We start from the raw sequence: 20,337 nt of genomic DNA on the forward strand, positions 1-20,337 counted from the left end.
CGATACAGGGTACGGAGCCGCATGACGTCATGGCTCCGCCCCTCATGACTTCACGGCCCGTCCTCTTAATGCAAGTCTATGCCAGGGGGCGTGACTACCGCCACGCCCCCTCCCATAGACTTGTATTGACGGGGCGGGCTGTGACGTCACGAGCGGCGGGGCCGTGACGTAACGATGCTCCGGCCCCTGTATTGCCAGTCATTACGTGCAGAGCGATCTCACTCTGCGCAGTAATGATAGCGGGGTGCTGCAGCAGCGATCCCAGGGGTCCCCAGCAGCGGGACCCCGGCGATCTGACATCTTATCCCCTATCCTTTGGATAGGGGAGAAGATGTCTAGGGGCGGAGTACCCCTTTAAACAGAGATCCTGCCGCCGGAGCGCGATCAGAGTTACGCTTTAAGCAATAAGGCTAATGTACTAGTTGGATCATGACATATTTCAGGTCCCTATTTTCTGTGTCAGTGGTCTTCAACCTGCGGACCTCCAGATGTTGCAAAACTACAATTCCCAGCAAGCCCGGACAGCAAACGGCTGTCCGGGCATGCTGGGAGTTGTAGTTTTGCAACATCTGGAAGGTCTGCAGGCTGAAGACCACAGTTCTATGTAAACCTCTTATATTCTGTTTTAGGCCTGAAGGTTTGGAGCTGTCCCTGTCTGATATCTCAGGGGTCACAGTCACTGGACAGGAGGAACAGTTTGAAGATTTTGGTGAGGGAGCAGAACCGGACCTGTTCAACAGCCACAGCGAGGAAGAGCAGGAGAGCTTCACCCAGACGACAAACACCTCCCATCGTCTCACCTCTAGGTAAGGGTATAACACTTTCCTCAGATTAATAATTCAGGGGGGAATGTGCGGTAACCTGCTGCAGCTTGTCACATTCTGGGAAGTGTTGTCTGTTACAGGTTAGCATACGAGTACATATCTAATCTGAGCAAAGGCTGGACTGTAGGGGGTGCAGAGCCTCGCACCCTGACTATAGGGGGTGCAGAGCCTCGCACCCTGACTATAGTGCCTTATTGGCACCACCTGACTGTAGGCCCAGAGCGCACAGTGACTTCTCTGGTTATAGGGTATCGCACATTTTCACATGCACAAAATATATTTGGTTTTCTTAGAGTAAGTTGTATTGACATTTTATCTGCAACTTGTTTTTGACTTCACTATGTTATGCTCCAGAACTGCACTTATTATTCTGCTGGTGAGGTCACTGTGTACATACATTACATTACTTATCCTGTACTGATCCTGAGTTATATCCTGTGTTATACTCCAGAGCTGTACTCACTATTCTGCTGGTGAGGTCACTGTGTACATACATTACATTACTTATCCTGTACTGATCCTGAATTATATCCTGTGTTATACTCCAGAGTTGCACTCACTATTCTGCTGGTGAAGTCACTTGTTAGTTACATAACAATACTTACTCTGTACTGATCCTGTATTATACTTTATTACTATTTGGTAATGACTTATAATTCAGGGTGTATCTCTGGATCAAGCACCAAATTGGTAAGTAAATAGGAGCTTACAGTATGTGTTAGGTGTGAGTAACCGCTGTACATTCAGTAATTTAGTATATTGCTCATGATTTACATAACTTTTACATCCCCCTAGTGGTGGACCTGTGTCAGAGCGCCAACTTCTGGCACCACCACCTTGCACAGGCCTGGGGGGGCTGTACTGCAGCCAGTGCCACAAACATATCAACCGTCTGGAAGATCTGTCCACCCGTCTCCGATACCTTGAGATGGACAGGTGACAATGCATGCCCGTTACCTCCAAGGGACCGGGGAGGTGTTTTATTCATGGAGACTCTTATACAAGGATATGATTGCTAAATGCTTCATGGTTAGTCCTTAAATCCATCACTATAATCGATCTGACAAAAGGACCAATTTGGGATGCTTGGTCATGTGACTGAGAATGAGGCACTGCATTGCCAATCCATTTTATGGGGGAAGATAATTGGCACCCTGAGCAGCACCTAAAGGGGTACTCCGGAGGTATTTCTATTTTTTTTTTTTTTCAAATCAACCGGTGCCAGAAAGTTAATCAGATTTGTAAAGGACTAAAATCTTAATCCTTCCAGTACTTATCAGCTTCTGTATGCTCCAGAGGAAGTTGTGTGGTCCTTTCCAGTCTGACCACAGTGCTCACTGCTGACACCTCTGTCCATGTCAGGAACTGTCCGGAGCAGCATATGTTTGCTATGGGGATTGGCTCCTACTCTGGACAGATCCTGACATGGACAGAGGTGTTAGCAGAGAGCACTGTGGTCAGACAGAAAAGAACAACTCCACTTCCTCTGGAGAATGCAGCAGCTGATAAGTATTGGAAGGATTAAGATTATTAAATAGGAATCATTTACTAATCTGTTTAACTTTCTGGAGCCAGTTGATTTGAAAAAGAAAAACATTTTTTTTTTTTTTTTTAAATCAACTTCTATTAAAACATTTTAATCCTTCCAGTACTTTTTAGCGACTGTATACTACAGAGGAAATGCTTTTCATTTTGGATTTCTCTTCTGTCACAACCACAGTGCTCTCTGCTGACCTCTGCTATCCATTTTAGGAACTGTCCAGAGTAGGAGAAAATCCTCATAGCAAACATGTGCAGCTCCGGACAGTTCCTAAAATGGACAGAGATGTCAGCAGAGAGCACTGTGGTTGTGACAGAAGAGAAATCCAAAAATCAAAGCATTTCCTCTGTAGTATACAGCCCCTAAAAAGTACTGGAAGGATTAAGATTTTTTATTAGAAGTAATTTACAAATCTGTTTTATTTTCTGGCACCAGTTTATATAAAATAAAAAGTACCCCTTTTAATGGCACTCAAAAGTTGTCATCTCCTTAGCCTCCAGTCATTTTTCACAACCTCCACTCTATATAAAAAAAATCTCCTCCTTACCTTTTCCATCTGGTTAACGTCTTCTATGGCTGCCGTTACAGCTCGTCTACAGATAGGGTTGTCATGGCGGCCATATTGGTTGTCACAAAGCTATAGAAACTAGAAAGCCACCCGCTGATTCCTGTAGAAGAGTCTCCATGTTGCCTCTTCCTTTCCCGTTTCGACTGGGCTTGCCATGCATGTATGTGATGTTGCATGTGGAAGGGTTCTGCTTCATCGGCCTTATACAAAGATAGGGGGCGCTATTCTCGGCTTGGTTTTCAGACTTCATGATGCATAGAGCAGTGATCTCCAAACTTTGGCCCTCCAGTTGTTGCAAAACTCCAACTCCCAGCATGCCCAGACAGCCAACTGCTGTCTGGGCATGCTGGGAGTTGTAGTTTTGCAACAGCTGGAGGCCAATAATTTGGAGACCACTGCATCAACCCCATATGACTCTTGCTGGCTCCCGATGGTAGGGGGGGGCCGCGCTGTGGTTGGACATAATTCCCTCTTGTTATTTCCTGGGGCAGGAAACCAGATTCACCCCAGCTCTTCTCCTGATCCCAGACGTCATTAACCCCCTCCTGGCCTCCGCTATCTGCAATATCAGCATTTATTTTTATTTTTTTTCCCCCTGCACCTGTCACTCACTGCTTCCTGCGCTGCCGCATTAACCCGTTATATTCAGGACGTTGGCGTTGCGTTGGCCGACCTCTCGCTTCCAGGCTTTGCATGCCGTCGGTGTCTGCGCTTGTTTTTGTTACAATGTGTGAAGCGCTATCAGCAGGTTCTTCCCTCCCCTCGCCCTTCATACTTCCCCTCTTATCGTTTTTTTCCACTCTCACTTGTTCATATTTGTCTTTTTTGTTTCCTTTAACAGCCCAGACAAGAGGCCTTCGAGCAGAAAAGAGGCACGGTGAGTGGTGCAACAAATGATGTTCAGGTTGCATACAGGCGACATAAGGAAAATCCACTATAGCAGTGGTCTCCAACCTGCGGACCTCCAGATGTTGCAAAACTACAACTCCCAGCATGCCTGGACAGCCGTTGGCTGTCCAGGCATGCTGGGAGTTGTAGTTTTTCAACATCTGGAAGTCCGCAGGTTGAAGACCACTGCACTATAGGGTTGTAAATAGTCCCTAGTCATGTTGGGGGTAAGGGGGGGTGCAGTACTCTGCAGGTGGCTGTAGCATAGGAAGCCAGTGCTGATGTTGAGGTTGCATGCTGGCGCCATTATTAGGATCAACTATAGGGTTGTAAATAGTCACTAGTTATGTTAGGGGTAAGGGAAGCAGTGTTCTGCAGGGCTTGTGCATTAAAGGGGTACTCCAGTGAAAACCTTTTTTCTTTTAAATCAACTGTTGGCAGAAAGTTAAACATATTTGTAAATGACTTCTATTAAAAAATCTTAATCCTTCCTGTACTTATTAGCTGCTGAATACTACAGAGGAAATTCTTTTCTTTTTGGAATGCTCTTTGATGACATTACGAGCACAGTTCTCTCTGCTGACGTTATTATAATAATAATAAGTCTTTATTTATTGTTGTCCTTAGTGGGATTTGAACCCAAGTCCCCAGCACTGCAAGGCAGCAGTGCTAACCACTGAGCCACCATGCTGCCCTTAGCATACATCTGCTATGCATGGTTGCTAAAATGGACAGAGATGTCAGCAGAGAGCACTGTGCTCGTGATGTCATCAGTGTTCCAAAAAGAAAGGAATTTCCTCTGTAGCATTCAGCAGCTAATAAGTACTGGAAGGATTAAGATTTTTTAATAGAAGTAATTTACAAATATGTTTAACTTTCTGACACCAGTTGATTTAAAAGAAAAAAAGGTTTTCACCGGAGTACCCCTTTAACCCCTTAAGGACTCAGCCCATTTTGGCCTTAAGGACTCAGACAATTTAATTTTTACGTTTTCATTTTTTCCTCCTCGCCTTCTAAAAATCATAACTCTTTTATATTTTCATCCACAGACTATTATGAGGGCTTGTTTTTTGCGCGACCAGTTGTCCTTTGTAATGACATCACTCATTATATCATAAAATGTATGGCGCAACCAAAAAACACTATTTTTGTGGGGAAATTAAAACAAAAAACGCAATTTTGCTAATTTTGGAAGGTTTTGTTTTCACGCCGTACAATTTCTGGTAAAAATGACGTGTGTTCTTTATTCTGAGGGTCAATACGATTAAAATGATACCCATTATTATATACTTTTATATTATTGTTGCGCTTAAAAAAAATCACAAACTTTTTAACCAAATTAGTACGTTTATAATCCCTTTATTTTGATGACCTATAACTTTTTTATTTTTCCGTATAAGCGGCAGTATGGGGGCTCATTTTTTGCGCCATGATCTGTACTTTTTTTTGATACCACATTTGTATATAAAAAACTTTTAATACATTTTTTATAATTTTTTTTTTAATAAAATGTATTAAAAAAGTAGGAATTTTGGACTTTTTAAATTTTTTTTCATTCACGCCGTTCACCGTACGGGATCATTAACATTTTATTTTAATAGTTCGGACATTTACGCACGCGGCGATACCAAATATGTCTATAAAAAATGTTTTTTACGCTTTTTGGGGGTAAAATAGGAAAAAACGGACGTTTTACTTTTTTATTGGGGGAGGGGATTTTTCACTTTTTTTTTACTTTTACATTTTTTTACATTTTTTTTTACACTTGAATAGTCCCCATAGGGGACTATTCATAGCAATACCATGATTGCTAATACTGATCTGTTCTATGTATAGGACATAGAACAGATCAGTGTTTTCGGTCATCTTCTGCTCTGGTCTGCTCGATCACAGACCAGAGCAGGAGACGCCGGGAGCCGCACGGAGGAAGGAGAGGGGACCTCCGTGCGGCGTTATGAATGATCGGATCCCCGCAGCAGCGCTGCGGGCGATCTGATCGTTCATTTTAATCGCGAACTGCCGCAGATGCCGGGATCTGTATTGATCCCGGCACCTGAGGGGTTAATGGCGGACGCCCGCGAGATCGCGGGCGTCGGCCATTGCCGGCGGGTCCCTGGCTGCGATCAGCAGCCGGGATCAGCCGCGCATGACACGGGCATCGCTCCGATGCCCGCGGTTATGCTTAGGACGTAAATGTACGTCCTGGTGCGTTAAGTACCACCTCACCAGGACGTACATTTACGTCCTGCGTCCTTAAGGGGTTAAAGGGGTACTCCCATGGGAAAACTTTCTTTTTTAATGTTGTTTTATTTTTTTAAATCAACCGGTGCCAGAAAGTTAAACAGATTTGTAAATGACTTCTATTTAAAAAAAATCTTAATCCTTCCAGTACTTATTAGCTGTTGGATACTAGAGAGAAAATTCTTTTCTTTTTGAAACACAGAGCTCTCTGCTGACATCTCTGTCCATTTTAGGAACTGTCCAAGCAGCATATGTTTGCAATGGGGATTTTCTCCTACTCTGGACAGTTCCTAAAATGGACAGAGATGTCAGCAGAGAGCTCTGTGTTCCAAAATGAAAATAATTTTCTCCGTAGTATTCAGCAGCTAATAAGTACTGGAAGGATTACGATTTTTTAATAGAAGTAATTTACAAATCTGTTTAACTTTCTGGCACCGGTTGATTAAAAAAAATAAAAATTCCACCGGACTACCCTCTAATGTTGCATGCGGACGCCATAATAAGAATTAACTATAGGGTTGTAATTAATAAGTCACTAGCCATTATGGGGGTAAGGGGAGTGTAGTACTCTGCAGGACTTGTGCATAAGGTGGCTGTAGCATAGGAAGCCAGTGCTGGTGTTGAGGTTGCATGTTGGTGCCATAATAAGGATCGACTATAGGGTTGTAAATGGTCCCTAGTTATGTTGGGGGTAAGGGGAGTGTAGTACTCTGCAGGACTTGTGCGTAAAGTGGCTGTAGCATAAGAAGACAATGCTCCACAGGCCTTCGAGCAGAAAGACAGGACAGTGAGTGATGCAACAAATGCTCTAATGTTAATGTTGCATTCTGGCGCCATAATAAGGATTAATATAGGATTTTTTTAAATGGCCAGACACTAGTTGTGCTGGGGGTAAGGGATGTGTAGTGCTCTGCAGGACTTGTGCAAAAGATGTCTGTAGCATAGGAAGCCAATGCTGATAAGAGAGCGCTGTCCAACCTAAAGGGAAATATTTTACAATGGCAACAAGTGGCAGATAAGGAAATACAAACACGGAGCAGGATGTATGTTATCTCGGTATCTTATTTAGCTTCTAGCTCAAGTATTTATCTATCCCTTGTGTTTCTAGGAGGCTTCATCATAGTGGATTACTGGGAGAAGACCAAGGAGAACCGCCGCTCACCAACATGTCGTTTGATGACACCTATCTCACAGATAAGGTACTACAACCCTATACTTTTGTACCTGTTCGTAGAGACCTATCCAAAAATTATGATCGGTCAGGGTCCGAGTGTTCAGAGCCCGACCGATCTGGAGAACAAGCCGGGAGAAGCAGTGACCTGGGCGACTGCTTAATGTAAGTCTATGGGGCCCTCCTGGTCTCATAGACTCAGAGCAGGGAAAGGAATGCACGGCTTAAAAGCAGTGTTTCCCAACCAGGGTGCCTCCAGCTGTTGCAAAACTACAACTCCCAGCATGCCCGGACAGCCTTTGGCTGTCCGGGCATGCTGGAAGTTGTAGTTTTGCAACAGCTGGAGGCACCTTGGTTGGAAAACACTGCTTTAAACATTGTGCAATACGTATCTATATATATATTTATATATAATATATATATATATATATATATATATATATATAATATATATATATATATATATATATATATATATATATATATATATATATATATATGTATGTATGTGTTAAGGTGATATATTTCTCTTGCTGCCCCAGTTGTATATTGTCCTAGGGAGCATATATACAGATATAAAGAGACATCGAATGCATGGACAATCTTTTATCATCTAGACTGCACAGGATTATGTATTCATGAATTTTGTTCAATAAAGTATATTTTGACTATTATATGTTGTGATTTATTCTTTTCATTATGGGGCAAGGACAGTCCTGAGGCAGCGGCGCGTATGTGCCGGGAGGGGGAGGGGGCGCGGCGTGTGAAGCCAGGAAGCCAATGTGTGCGTCCTCTGTGTTCTCAGCACTCTCTCCCGCCTGTCTGACAGGCAGGGAGCGAGCACAGGCTGACTGAATTAGGACCAATTGCCCGGCCGGCATCGGTCCTAATTCAGTCGCGACGTCACTGCAGGCTGCAGCCGGCCACTAGGAGGGAGACCCCTAGTGGCCAGTTTTCAAATATAAAATACAATATTTTAATTTAAAAATAATAATAATAATAATGAAAGTATATTAGAGATATGTTGTAGTACATAAGTATAAAAAAAAAAAAAAAATAGGGTTTGCTGACAGGGCCCATTTAACATCATGTTGTCACCTACAGGTTCTGTATCTGGAACAGCGGGTGAGTGAACTGGAAAGAGACGCTGCCATGACAGGAGAACAGCAAAATCGCCTTAAACAGGAGAACCTGCATCTATTACATAGGTGAGCGTTATTCAGGATAAATAAATAAAACAAAATTAAATAAATAAAAAAAACAGCTGATTTTTTCCAAAACCAGCACCACTCCTGTTAGGTTGTGTGTGGTATTACAACTTTAATGGAACAGAACTGCATTACCACCACATACAACCTGAGTACATGTGTGGCACTATTTTTGGAAGAAATCGTCTCTAATCCCGGATAACCCCTTTGGTATAGGCAAGTGCTCTTTTTTTCATTGGCCATCTTGATTTTTGACTCTCTATTGACTCCTTTCTTCTTGTGAGCAGAGCCCACGCACTTGAGGAGCAGCTGAAAGATCAGGAAGAACGGTCCGATGAGGTGCAGAGCGAGGAGACGCGGAAACACAGAGACGAACTGCGGAAGATGGAACGGGACCGAGGGTTTCGGTTGAGCAGTTTGAAGGCCAGGTAAGAACTTAGAGGGCAATAAAAGCAGGATATGTTTAAACTTCACAGGTAATCTTGCTTTCGAAGACTCACATGATCAGACAGAGTCCCAGGACTACCATGCCGGAGGTCCCATGCATGTCTATAGGACCTCCGACTTGGAAGTTCTGGGAATTCGTCTCTGATCACGTGAATCTTCGATGACAAGATTGCTCGGGAAGTTAAAACATATCCTGCCGCCCAAGTGACATGACAGTAATGCTTTACAGGGGTTCTCCCGTGCTTAGACATCTTATCCCCTATCCAAAGGATAGGGGATAAGATGCCTGATTGCGGGAGTCCCGCCACTGGGGACCCCCGTGATCTTGCACGCGGCACCCCGTTTATAATCAGTCCCCGGAGCGAACACGCTCCGGGGACTGATTATAAACGGGGTGCCGCGTGCAAGATCACGGGGGTCACCAGTGGCGGGACTCCCACGATCAGGCATCTTATCCCCTATCCTTTGGATAGGGGATAAGATGTCTAAGCACCGGAGAACCCCTTTAAGGGTAAGGTCACGTGTAGTGCATTTGACGCTGCAGATGCGCTACTGACTGCCCCCTGACAGCCTCTTACTTTGTGTGTCCTCCATCTGTGCATGTATACAGACAGCTGCGATTCGCACATGCGTTGTGTACTCCCAGACATCAGGTTGCTTGGCCTAGCAGAGGAAGTGACTGCGATGTCCGTGAGTACGCTGCGCATGCTGCACACGACTCTCACCTACCTTTGTGTCTGCTCGTAGCGGTGAATTGCTGCTACAAGCAGGCAAAGCAGGACACACGGGCAAAGTAGGAGGCTGACTCCATGGGCATTCAGTAGCGCATCCGCAGCATCAAACGCAATGCGGATGCGCTACGTGTGACCTTACCCTAAAGGAGAAATAAGTGCAGGTAAAACTCGAAAAATTAGAATATCGTGGAAAGTTAATTTCTTTCACTAATGCAACTTAAAAGGTGAAACTATTATATAAGACTCATTACATGCAAAGCAAGATAGTTCAAGACGTGATTTGTCATAATTGTGATGATTATGGCTTACAGCTCATGACAACCCCAAAGCCCCTCCTAATTACTATGATTTGGGGAGCCATGTCCTCTGCTGGTGTTGGTCACTGTGCTTCATTAAGTCCAGGGTCAACGCATCCGTCTACCAGGAGATTTTGGAGCACTTCATGCTTCCTTTCCTTTTAAGTTGCATTAATTAAATACAATGGACTTTTGAACGATATTATAATTTTTTGAGTTTCACCTGCAGTTACTTTCTTCAAAATACAGCACCACACCTGTCCAAGGGTTGTGACTGGTATTGCAGCTCAGCTCCAGTCAATTGAAACTGCTGTCTGCTCGTGTCTTCCTTGATAAATCCACATAACAGTAGCGTAACGTGTAGTCAGTAGCAGTGTGTAGTGTTTTTAAAAAGCACTCCTGTATAATGGTGTATACACATGCCTCTCGCTGGCCTGTGATGGAGCGGCAGCTCATTACTGCGGGTGCACTTGCCTTTAGGCTATTCATAGGCTATTCAGTTGGTACTAGAAATTAGCTATCCCTTTATGGATGTTATGTGATCCAAGTGTTCCCCAATCGCCCTCCACCTTTATAGGTAGTTGTATCTATAGAGGCAGAATAAGGCATTTATCTATATTTCATCACTGTATGGGCATACAATCCCATGGTCCATTTAGAACACTGGACGCATATACAAGTCATAGCCCTCACGGTGAGTTATTTTAAAATTAAAGGAGTACTCCGGTGGAAACCTTTTTTATTTTTTTTTTTTTTTTTAATCAACTGGTGCCAGAAAGTTAAACAGATTTGTAAATTGCTTCTATTAAAAAATCTTAATACTTCCAGTACTTATTAGCTGCTGAATACTACAGAGGAAATTATTTTCTTTTTGGAGCACAGTGCTCTCTGCTGACATCTCTGTCCATTTTAAGAACTGTCCAGAGCAGCATATGTTTGCTATGGGGATTTTCTCCTACTCTGGACTGTTCTTAAAATGGACAGAGATGTCAGCAGAGAGCACTGTGCTCCAAAAAGAAAATAATTTCCTCTAGTATTCAGCAGCTAATAAGTACTGGAAGGATTAAGATTTTTTAATAGAAGTAATTTACAAATCTGTTTAAAGGGGTAGTCCAGTGGTGAAAAACATATCCCCTATCCTAAGGATAGGGAGTAAGTTTGAGATCGCGGGGGGTCCGACCGCTGGGGTCCCCTGCGATCTCTCTGTACGGTGGCCCGGCTCTCCGGCCAAATAACGGGTGTCGACCACCGCATGAAGCGGCGACCGACACGCCCCCTCAATACATCTCTATGGCAGAGCCGGAGATTCCCGAAGGCAGCGCTTCGGCTCTGCCATAGAGTTGTATTGAGGGGGCGTGTCGGACGCCGCTTCGTGCGGTGGTCGACACGCCCCCTTCCCGCGGGCTGTCGGGGCTCCGTACAGGAGATCGCGGGGGGCCCAGTGGTCAGACCCCTCGCGATCTGCAACTTATCCCCTATCCTTAGGATAGGGGATAAGTTTTTCACCACTGGATATCTCCTTTAACTTTCTGGCATCAGTTGATTTAAAAAAATAAAATAAAATACCCCTTTAATCCTTGTTTTGGGACCTTTTGCCCCTTGTAGTCTATCCTTGTTTCACTATCTTTTAAAGGAGTACTGCAGTCTTAGACACTTATCCCCTATCCTACAGATAGGGGATAAGTGTCTTATCACAGGGGGTCCGACCGCTGGAACCCCCCTGCGATCTCCCATACGGGGACCCGGCATTGCTGCGGCTAATGCGCGTGTCGGTGACCTCTCCATACAGCTCTGTAGGAGAGACAGGGATGCACGAACATTGCATCTCTGCCTCTCCCATAGAGATACATGGAAGGGGCGTGTTGGACACTCCTTCTGCGTGGGACAGCTGTGGCAGAGGTGGGGCCAAGTACAGGAGAGGGGGGTGGGGGGGTTGGTCCCAGCACTCGGACCCCCCGCGATCACTAGGGGAGAAGTGTCTATGGCCGCAGATGTTTGATGCTCGGGGACTCCTAATCTAGGAATCTAGGGGTTATATAGTACCTCATAATAGTATGGAACAAGATTTGACAGGGTGGCTGTAGATCCAGCTATCTTTACAGTGCGCTATTCACTGTAAATTTTAGTGGCTTGACTAAATTAAGGTTACGTTTTATGAGGTGAGGGGTTCAAGAGCGTTGTTGTTTATTGAAAAGAACTGAGGTGCAATACTACACATAACCTGTAGACAGGGGTGGTGCTTTAGAAGAAAACTGCCATGTTTTTCTAATCCTTGACAACCCCTACTCAGGTGGAAAACTTTTTTTTATTCTTATTTATTTTTTTAAATCAACCGGTGCCAGAAAGTTAAACAGATTTGTAAATAACTTCTATTAAAAAAATTCCAGTACTTATTAGCTCCTGAATACTACAGAGGAAATGTATTTTCTTTTTGGATCAAAGAGCTCTCTGCTGACATCACGAGCACAGTGCTCTCTGCTGACATCTCTGTCCATTTTAAGAACTGTCCAGAGTAGGAGAAAATCCCCATAGCAAACATATATGCTGCTCTGGACAGTTCCTAAAATGGACAGAGATGTCAGCAGAGAGCACTGTGGTCGTGATGTCAGCAGAGAGCTCTGTGTTCCAAAAAGGAAAAAAAAATCCTATGTAGTATTCAGCAGCTAATAGGTACTGGAAGGGTTAAGATTTTTTTATAGAAGTAATTTACAAATCTGTTTAACTTTCTGGCACCAGTTGATTAAAAAAAAAAAAAGTTCTATTGCTGTTTTTCTCAACCAGGCTGCCTCCAGCTGTTGCAAAACTACAACTCCCAGCATGCCCGGACAGCCGAAGGCTGTCCGGGCATGCTGGGAGTTGTAGTTTTGCAACAGCTGGAGGCACCTTGGTTGGGAAACACTGCTCTATTGTGACCACAGGACATTGCATTTTATCCAATGAAAAGCATATTCCTTATGCAAGTTGAAAAGCGATCTGCCGGATCAATTGAAACTAAAGGGAAATGTGAAATCAGTGTCTAAATATTTTAACTCTATGTAAAGATATGATGGCCTGAAGGTAAAGGCCCAGAGCCTGAGGCTGCACTACTGAGAGATTCTGATGACTGCATTGTCATGGAGACCTAATTTCAATGTAGAACGGTAAATACATAGGGTTTTTTCCATCAGATCGTAGCCGCGATACGATCACCTTGCATTATAATGATCTTTTTTCTTGTTTTTCGCAGAGTTCATGAGCTGGAGAATGAGAATACGGAGCTCCGCTCTCAGCTGCCCGGCACAAAGGCAACCGCGCAGAGACTAGAAGAGGTGAGTGACAACTAATTCCTGCCATTTACTGAGGTTATCCAAGATTAGGAAAATGTAGCTTCTTTCTTCCAAAATCTGTGTACGTAGTATTGTGTGGTATTAAAATTTTGCTCCATGCAACTGAGTTGCAATACCACCCACAACCTGAGGACAAGAGTGGCGCTGTTTGTGGAAGAAATCAGCTATGTTTTTCCTAATTCCAGGATAACCTATTAACAGAAAAAAAAAACAGGTTTCAGCTAGGGCAGTGGTCTCCATACTGAGGACCTCCGGCTTTTCCAAAACTACAACTCTCAGCATGCCCAGACAGCCAAAGGCTGGGAGTTAGTTTTACAAAAGCTGAAAAACATTGACTTAAATAAATTATCCCCTACTAGCTTCTTTCCAGCTGTTGCAAAACTACAACTCCCAGCATGCTCAGAGAGTCTTTGGCTTTCTGGGCATGCTGGACGTTGTAGTTTTGCAACAGCTGGAGGCACCATGGTTGGGAAACACTGACCTTTAAAGGGGTACTCCGGTGAAAAACTATTATTATTATTATTATTTTTTTCATATCAACTTGCTCCAGAAAGTTAAACAGAGTTGTAAATAAAAAAAAATCTTAATCCTACCAGTACTTATAAGCTGCTGAAGTTGAGTTATTCTTTTCTGTCTGACAACAGTGCTCTCTGCTGACACCTCTGTCTGTCTCAGGAACTTTCCAGAGCAGGAGAGGTTTGCTATTGGGGATTTGCTCCTACTCTGGACAGTTTCTGAAATAGACAGAGCACTGTGGTCAGACAGAACAACTCAACTTCAGCAGCTTATAAGTACAGGTAGGATTAAGATTTTTTATTTATTTTTTAATTTTTTTATAGAAGTAATTTACAAATCTGTTTTAACTTTCTGGAGCCAGTTGATATGAAAAAAAAAAAAAGTTTTTCACTGGAATACCCCTTTAATAAATGATCCCCAGCTAGCTTCTTTACAGCTGTTGCAAAACTACAACTCCCAGCATGCCCAGACAGCCAAAGGCTGTCCGGGCATGCTGGGAGTTGTAGTTTTTCAACAGCTGGAGGCACACTGGTTGGGAAACACCACGGTTTCCATTCACTGACTGTATGCAGGGGCTGCGCTTGTATTTTACCCAAAAAGTGGACATCCCCTTTAAGACTCCTGCCTTCTTTTATTGTTTGTAGGAGAAATACAAACTGATGGATGAAGTGGAAGAACTGCAGCGTCAGCTTAAAGAGCACCAGGAGCAGAACAAGAAGCTGGGAGGGAAACTGAGCAAAGAGAAACACAAACAACAGCTTGAGAAGGAGAGGTGCCAAGAGGTGAGGGCATCGCCCGCCAGTGTCCCCGAGTGATCCCTGTCTGACTTTTCTGTCTTTTGAGCTGCTTGCAACATTTAGCTTCTTTTCTGATAAAAGAGAATGATGTAAACATAATCACAGAATTCCCCCCTATTCAGCATGGTAATACTGTATGGAGATAAGCGGCAGCAAGACCTGCCCGGTGCCGCTTATCTCCAGGGTCAATATAAAAACATTCAATTTCGCTACTTTTGGGAAGTTTTGTTTTCACGCACTTTATGCTAAATCGTATCTTTATTCTGTGGGTCAGTACAGTTAACTTGGAAACCTTTTTTTTTTTTTTTTTTTTTTTTTTTTTTTTTTTAAATCAACCGGCTCCAGAAAGTTAAACAGATTTGTAAATGACTTCTATTAAAAAATCTTAATGCTTCCAGAACTTATTAGCGGCTGTATACTACAGAAATTATTTTCTTTTTGGATTTCTTTTCTGTCTGACTACAGCGCTCTCTGCTGACACTGCTGTCCATTTTAGGAACCGTCCAGAGCAGCATATGTTTGCCATGGGGATTTTCTCCTGCTCTGGACAGTTCCTAAAATGGACAGCAGAGGTCAGCAGAGAGCTCTGTGGTCGTGACAGAAGAGAAATCCAAAAAAAAAGCATTTCCCCTGAAAAGTACTGGAAGGATTAAAGGGGTATTCCAGGAAAAAGCTTTTTTTTATATATATCAACTGGCTCCAGAAAGTTAAACAGATTTGTAAATTACTTCTATTAAAAAATCTTAATCCTTACAGTACTTATGAGCTGCTGAAGTTAAGGTTGTTCTTTTCTGTCTAAGTGCTCTCTGATTACACCTGTCTCGGGAAACGCCCAGTTTAGAAGAGGTTTGCTTTGGGGATTTGCTTCTAAACTGGGCGGGTCCCGAGACACGTGTCATCAGAGAGGACTTAGACAGTAAAGAACAACCTTAACTTCAGAAGCTCATAAGTACTGAAAGGATTAAGATTTTTTAATAGAAGTAATTTACAAATCTGTTTAACTTTCTGCCACCAGTTGATTTAAAAATAAATAAATAAAAATTATAAGTTTTCCACAGTAGTACCCCTTTAAAACAATACCCAATGGTAACATAGTTTTTCCTATTGTACTTTTTGACAAAATAAGTATGTTTAAAATGATCTGCACTGAGATTGATTTAGTATAGTGTAGTCTGATGTCCTCAAAGGGGACTCCGGTACTCCGCCCCTAGACATCTTATCCCCTATCCAAACGATAGGGGATAAGATGTCTGATCGCTGGGGTCCTGCCGCTTGGGACCCCCACGATCTCCCTGCTGCACCCGGCTTTCATTTAGAGCATCAGGTTCAGCGCCGGAGGCTCATGACGTTATGGCCGCGCCCCGCTCGTGATGTCTTGGCCTTGCCCCCTCATTGCAAGTTAATGGGAGGGCGCATGGCCGTGACGTCACGAGCCTCCGCATCACCAGTAATCTGGCACGGAGAGAAGTGCAGCGAATGTCTGGGATGCCGCAGCCGAGATCCTTTGGATCGGGGATAAGATGGTTTTGTTTTTTGTTTTTTTGCGCTTTTCATTGCATGGGATCATAAGCATTCTATTTTAATAGTTTGGACATTTCTACGTGCGGCAAAATCAAATGTTTTTGTTTTTATGATTTTTTTTTTTTTACATATGTTTTTTATATATTTTTAACATATAACAAAACATCACGGTCCAGGACAATACCCTGGATTGGTGAAATAGTGCCCCAAAAAAAACACAGAGATGAAAATAAACAATAACAAAAGCTTAATTTATTTTTTAATGGAAAAGGGGTAGTGATTAGGTGGGGGGGGGGGGGCTTTTATATATTTTATTAAAACATAATTTTTTTTACATATTACACTTTTATGTTGCTGTAAGGGACTATTAATAGCAATCATTTGCTTGTAATGTATTGTTCAGTGCTATGTTATATCCTAATACTGATCGGTACATTCAATGATCGTCTTGTACATCCTGTCTAGGCAGACAGTACAAGAATACTGGAGATCCTGTGTGCCAGAGGAGGGTAAGAGACCTAACTGCCCCTGCTTAAAGAAGGCAGAGTCTTAAAGGGGATGTCCACTTTTTAGGTTCAATACAACCGCAGCCCCTGCTTACAGTTAGTGAATGAAAACAGTGGTGTTTCCCAACCAGGGTGCCTCCAGCTGTTGCAAAACTACAACTCTGAGCATGCCCCAACAATTGTATTGCGGTGGTTCCTGCGCAAATGTGTGACTGCTAATCCAATATTTTTATCTTTCCTAACGCCAGGTAATAGAGGAGCTCCGGCGGGAGCTAGAACAGACGCAGCTATTACGCCTTGAAATGGAACAGCGATTAGGACTGGGTAATAGCACCGCCCTTCAGGAGTACAACAGTCGCACCAGGGAGTCTGAGCTGGAGCAAGAAGTGCGGAGACTTAAACAGGTACTGCTGTTGTGTCATTGCTGTGTGTCTATGTAGGTGCAAATCTAATAGACCAGTGGTCTCCAACCTGCGGACCTCCAGATGTTGCAAAACTACAACTCCCAGCATGCCCGGACAGCCAACGGCTGTCCGGGCATGCTGGGAGTTGTAGTTTTGCAATGTCTGGAGGTCCGCAGGTTGAAGACCACTGCAATAGAAAATAGTGCCAGCAAAGACATTGGAAAATTTGGATAGATGGGGACATTTATTTGCCGCGTATGGGGGAAAGGGGCGGCCTAAAATTTTGGACAGCAATGGATATATAGATATATATGTAAATTTTAAAGGAAAGCCCAGTGTTCCAAGAATCCGTAAAAATGTTTTGTTTGTTTTAAATCTATTAAAGGGGTTATCCAGGAATAGAAAAATAGAGCTGATTTCTTCCAAAAACCTCTCCACCCCTGTCCTCAGTTTGTGTGTGGTATTGCAGCTCAGTTCGATTGAAGTGAATGGAACCAAGTTGTAATACCACACGCAACTTGAGGACCAGGGTGGTGCTGTTTTTGGAAGAAATTAGCTTTGTTTTTTCCTATTCCTGGATAGAACACCTTCTTAAAGGGTTACTATCATAAAAAAAAAAAAAAAAAAAAAACTTTTGCCATGTTGTCCAGACATGTCAAGTTTTTAACAGCATTGTGGCTTATTCCTGGGACCTGCTATGATTCAGGGAAGTTCTCGGCAGCACTTCCCGGGTATCAATCAAATCCGACCTTTTCACTGTAGAAGTCAAAATGCTGCTGGTCGGCCAAGTTTATTTTATTTATTTTTTTAAAGGATCGGGAACAGAATGGTTGACAAATCTGTCAAGAATAGCAGCAGCTTGACATGTTTCTGGGATAACCACCTTAGTCATAAGACAGTCATTAGAGGTAATCCCCAAAACACGTCAAAATACTCTTTTTCTGTCTACCGTTCATTTTTTATTTTTATTTTTTTTGAGGAAATTTTTTTTTTACCGACTCTATAAAGTCTTGGGCTTTCCTTAAAGGGGTACTCCGGTGCTTAGACATCTTATCCCCTATCCCCATTATCTTGCACACAGCACCGCAGTTTAAATCGGTCCCCGGAGCACGTTCGCTCCGGGTCTGATTACCGGCGACCACGGGGCCGTCGGCGTGTGATGTCACGCTCCGCCCCTCAATGCAAGCCTATGGGAGGGGGCATGACAGCTGTCCTTTGGATAGGGGATAAGATGTCTAAACACCGGAGTACCCCTTTAAGACTTTGCATATTGGTGGGCACATCTGCGTGCCACCCGAGCCCTTCCAGCTGAACATATACTGGTGGTAAGCTGACTAAACCAGGTGTCTGTGTATATAGATCTATACGCATTCCAGGTTTCATTGGTTGTGTTTTATGACCTCTTGGGTGTTTATGGTTGTAAATAGGGATGTCCCGATTCTGGACATTTGCATTTGTACTCGTGTAAATGTCTCCGATACCTAATCCGATACTCGCTGGCGGGATCCCTTCCGGCAGGTATCACGGAGGTGTGGAACTATGCAGCTCGCCCAGCAGCTGAGCATGCGTCGTAGCTGGGACCTGTGGCTATTGCCGAACATCACCGATCGCAGTGAAGTCTGTCATTAACCTCTTAGACACCACAATCATTGTTGATCACAGCGTTTAATAGTCCTAATGTTAACTGCCTGTTAACTCAGGGATGCTGACCAGGATCACCGCAGTGAAATCGCGGTGTCCCGATCAGCTGTGAGGACTGTCGGAGGTCCCATTCCGTGCTCCGTGCCGTCCAATCGTCACTCCTGTACGGCAGCCATTCATGGCAGGCAGTAGTAAAGGAGCGCCGATAACACTGATCAATGCTATGGCATATCATTGATCAGTGTATGCAATCTACAGATTGTATGTAATAGTGCCCTATGGGGACTAAATAAGAGGAAAAATAATGTGTAAAAAATTAAATAAATGATAACTGTGAATTTAACCTCCTCCCTAATAGCTTTGAATCAACCCCCCCCCACCACCACCACCTTTTTAAATTAAATAAAATCTTATTTTAAAATCTAAAAAAGCCCTTCCTATAATAAAAACACACCCCTTTTTTCCCATATAAAAAAATTAAAATAAATAAACCTCGTCACATGACAAAGTATCGGTAATTGGGATTGGCGAGTACTTAAAAAAATTAAAGTATCGCTAGTAGTACTCGGTCTTCAAAAAATGGTATCGGGACATTCCTAGTTGAAAATGACAAAGTTTAAATGGGTGAATCCTTCCTTTTGTAGGAGCAACGAATTCTCAAGGAACAAAACGAAGAACTGAACGGCCAGATCATCAACCTCAGCATCCAGGGAGCCAAGAACCTCTTCTCCACCACCTTCTCAGACTCGCTGGCCGCAGAAATCAGCAGCGTTTCTAGAGATGAGGTAAGGAAGAAGACGCGTATATATATTGGCCACATACTGGTGCAGTTTTCCCCAAGCAGTGTGCCTCCAGCAGGGCCCGTTCTGCCTATAGGCAAAATAGGCAGCCGCCTAGAACGCCCTCTGATGGGGGCGCTGCTCTGCATGCTGCAAGAAAGTTATTAACCAGCTAGCATCTGAAGCACCCGCCGCTCATCCGAAGCAACCGCCCATCCAGAACCACCGTCACGGGAGGAGGTTTTTTACAGTGTGTCACCCCAGTAGTAAGGAGATTACATGAGGAGGTTTGTTACAGTGTGTCACCCCAGTAGTAAGGAGATTACATGAGGAGGGGGTTTGTTACAGTGTGTCACCCCAGTAGTAAGGAGATTATGAGGAGGAGGTTTGTTACAGTGTGTTGCCCCAGTAGTAAGGAGATTACATCAGGAGGAGGTTTGTTACAGTGTGTCACCCCAGTAGTAAGATTACATGGGGAGGAGGTTTGTTACAGTGTGTCACCCCAGTAGTAAGGAGATTACATGAGGAGGAGGTATGTTACAGTGTGTCACCCCAGTAGTAAGGAGATTACATGAGAAGGAGGTTTGTTACAGTGTGTCACCCCAGTAGTAAGGAGATTACATGAGGAGGAGGTTTGTTACAGTGTGTCACCCCAGTAGTAAGGAGATTACATGAGGAGGAGGTTTGTTACAGTGTGTCACCCCAGTAGTAAGGAGATTACATGAGGTGGAGGTTTTATTACAGTGTGTCACCCCAGTAGTAAGGAGATTACATGAGGTGGAGGTTTTATTACAGTGTGTCACCCCAGTAGTAAGGAGATTATATGAGGAGGAGGTTTGTTACAGTGTGTCACCCCAGTAGTAAGGAGATTACATGAGGATGTTTGTTACAGTGTGTCACCCCAGTAGTAAGGAGATTATATGAGGAGGA

General features: G+C 43.6%; 1 protein-coding gene and 1 long non-coding RNA gene across 4 annotated transcripts in view; one reads left to right on the forward strand and one right to left on the reverse strand.

The window, feature by feature from the left end:
• The window catches only part of RAB11FIP3 (RAB11 family interacting protein 3), a 91,221-nt gene that overhangs the window by 60,138 nt on the left and 10,746 nt on the right, over positions 1-20,337 (forward strand). For 2 of the 3 annotated variants that reach the window (XM_056536452.1, XM_056536453.1), the window contains exons 5-14: positions 630-806; positions 1,620-1,760; positions 3,774-3,809; positions 7,170-7,260; positions 8,337-8,440; positions 8,728-8,868; positions 13,144-13,225; positions 14,404-14,541; positions 16,832-16,987; positions 19,273-19,413. In XM_056536452.1, coding sequence (XP_056392427.1) covers positions 630-806; positions 1,620-1,760; positions 3,774-3,809; positions 7,170-7,260; positions 8,337-8,440; positions 8,728-8,868; positions 13,144-13,225; positions 14,404-14,541; positions 16,832-16,987; positions 19,273-19,413 — 1,207 coding nt within the window. The remainder of the gene's footprint in view (positions 1-629; positions 807-1,619; positions 1,761-3,773; positions 3,810-7,169; positions 7,261-8,336; positions 8,441-8,727; positions 8,869-13,143; positions 13,226-14,403; positions 14,542-16,831; positions 16,988-19,272; positions 19,414-20,337) is intronic. The other variant, XM_056536454.1, reaches the window with a different exon arrangement.
• Positions 1-20,337, reverse strand: part of LOC130285170 (uncharacterized) — a 161,973-nt gene that overhangs the window by 22,237 nt on the left and 119,399 nt on the right. The gene's annotated exons all lie outside the window — the stretch shown is intronic.

Source organism: Hyla sarda, chromosome 8 (genome assembly GCF_029499605.1).
Source record: "Hyla sarda isolate aHylSar1 chromosome 8, aHylSar1.hap1, whole genome shotgun sequence".
In the NCBI taxonomy this organism is placed as follows: Eukaryota; Metazoa; Chordata; class Amphibia; order Anura; family Hylidae; genus Hyla; species Hyla sarda.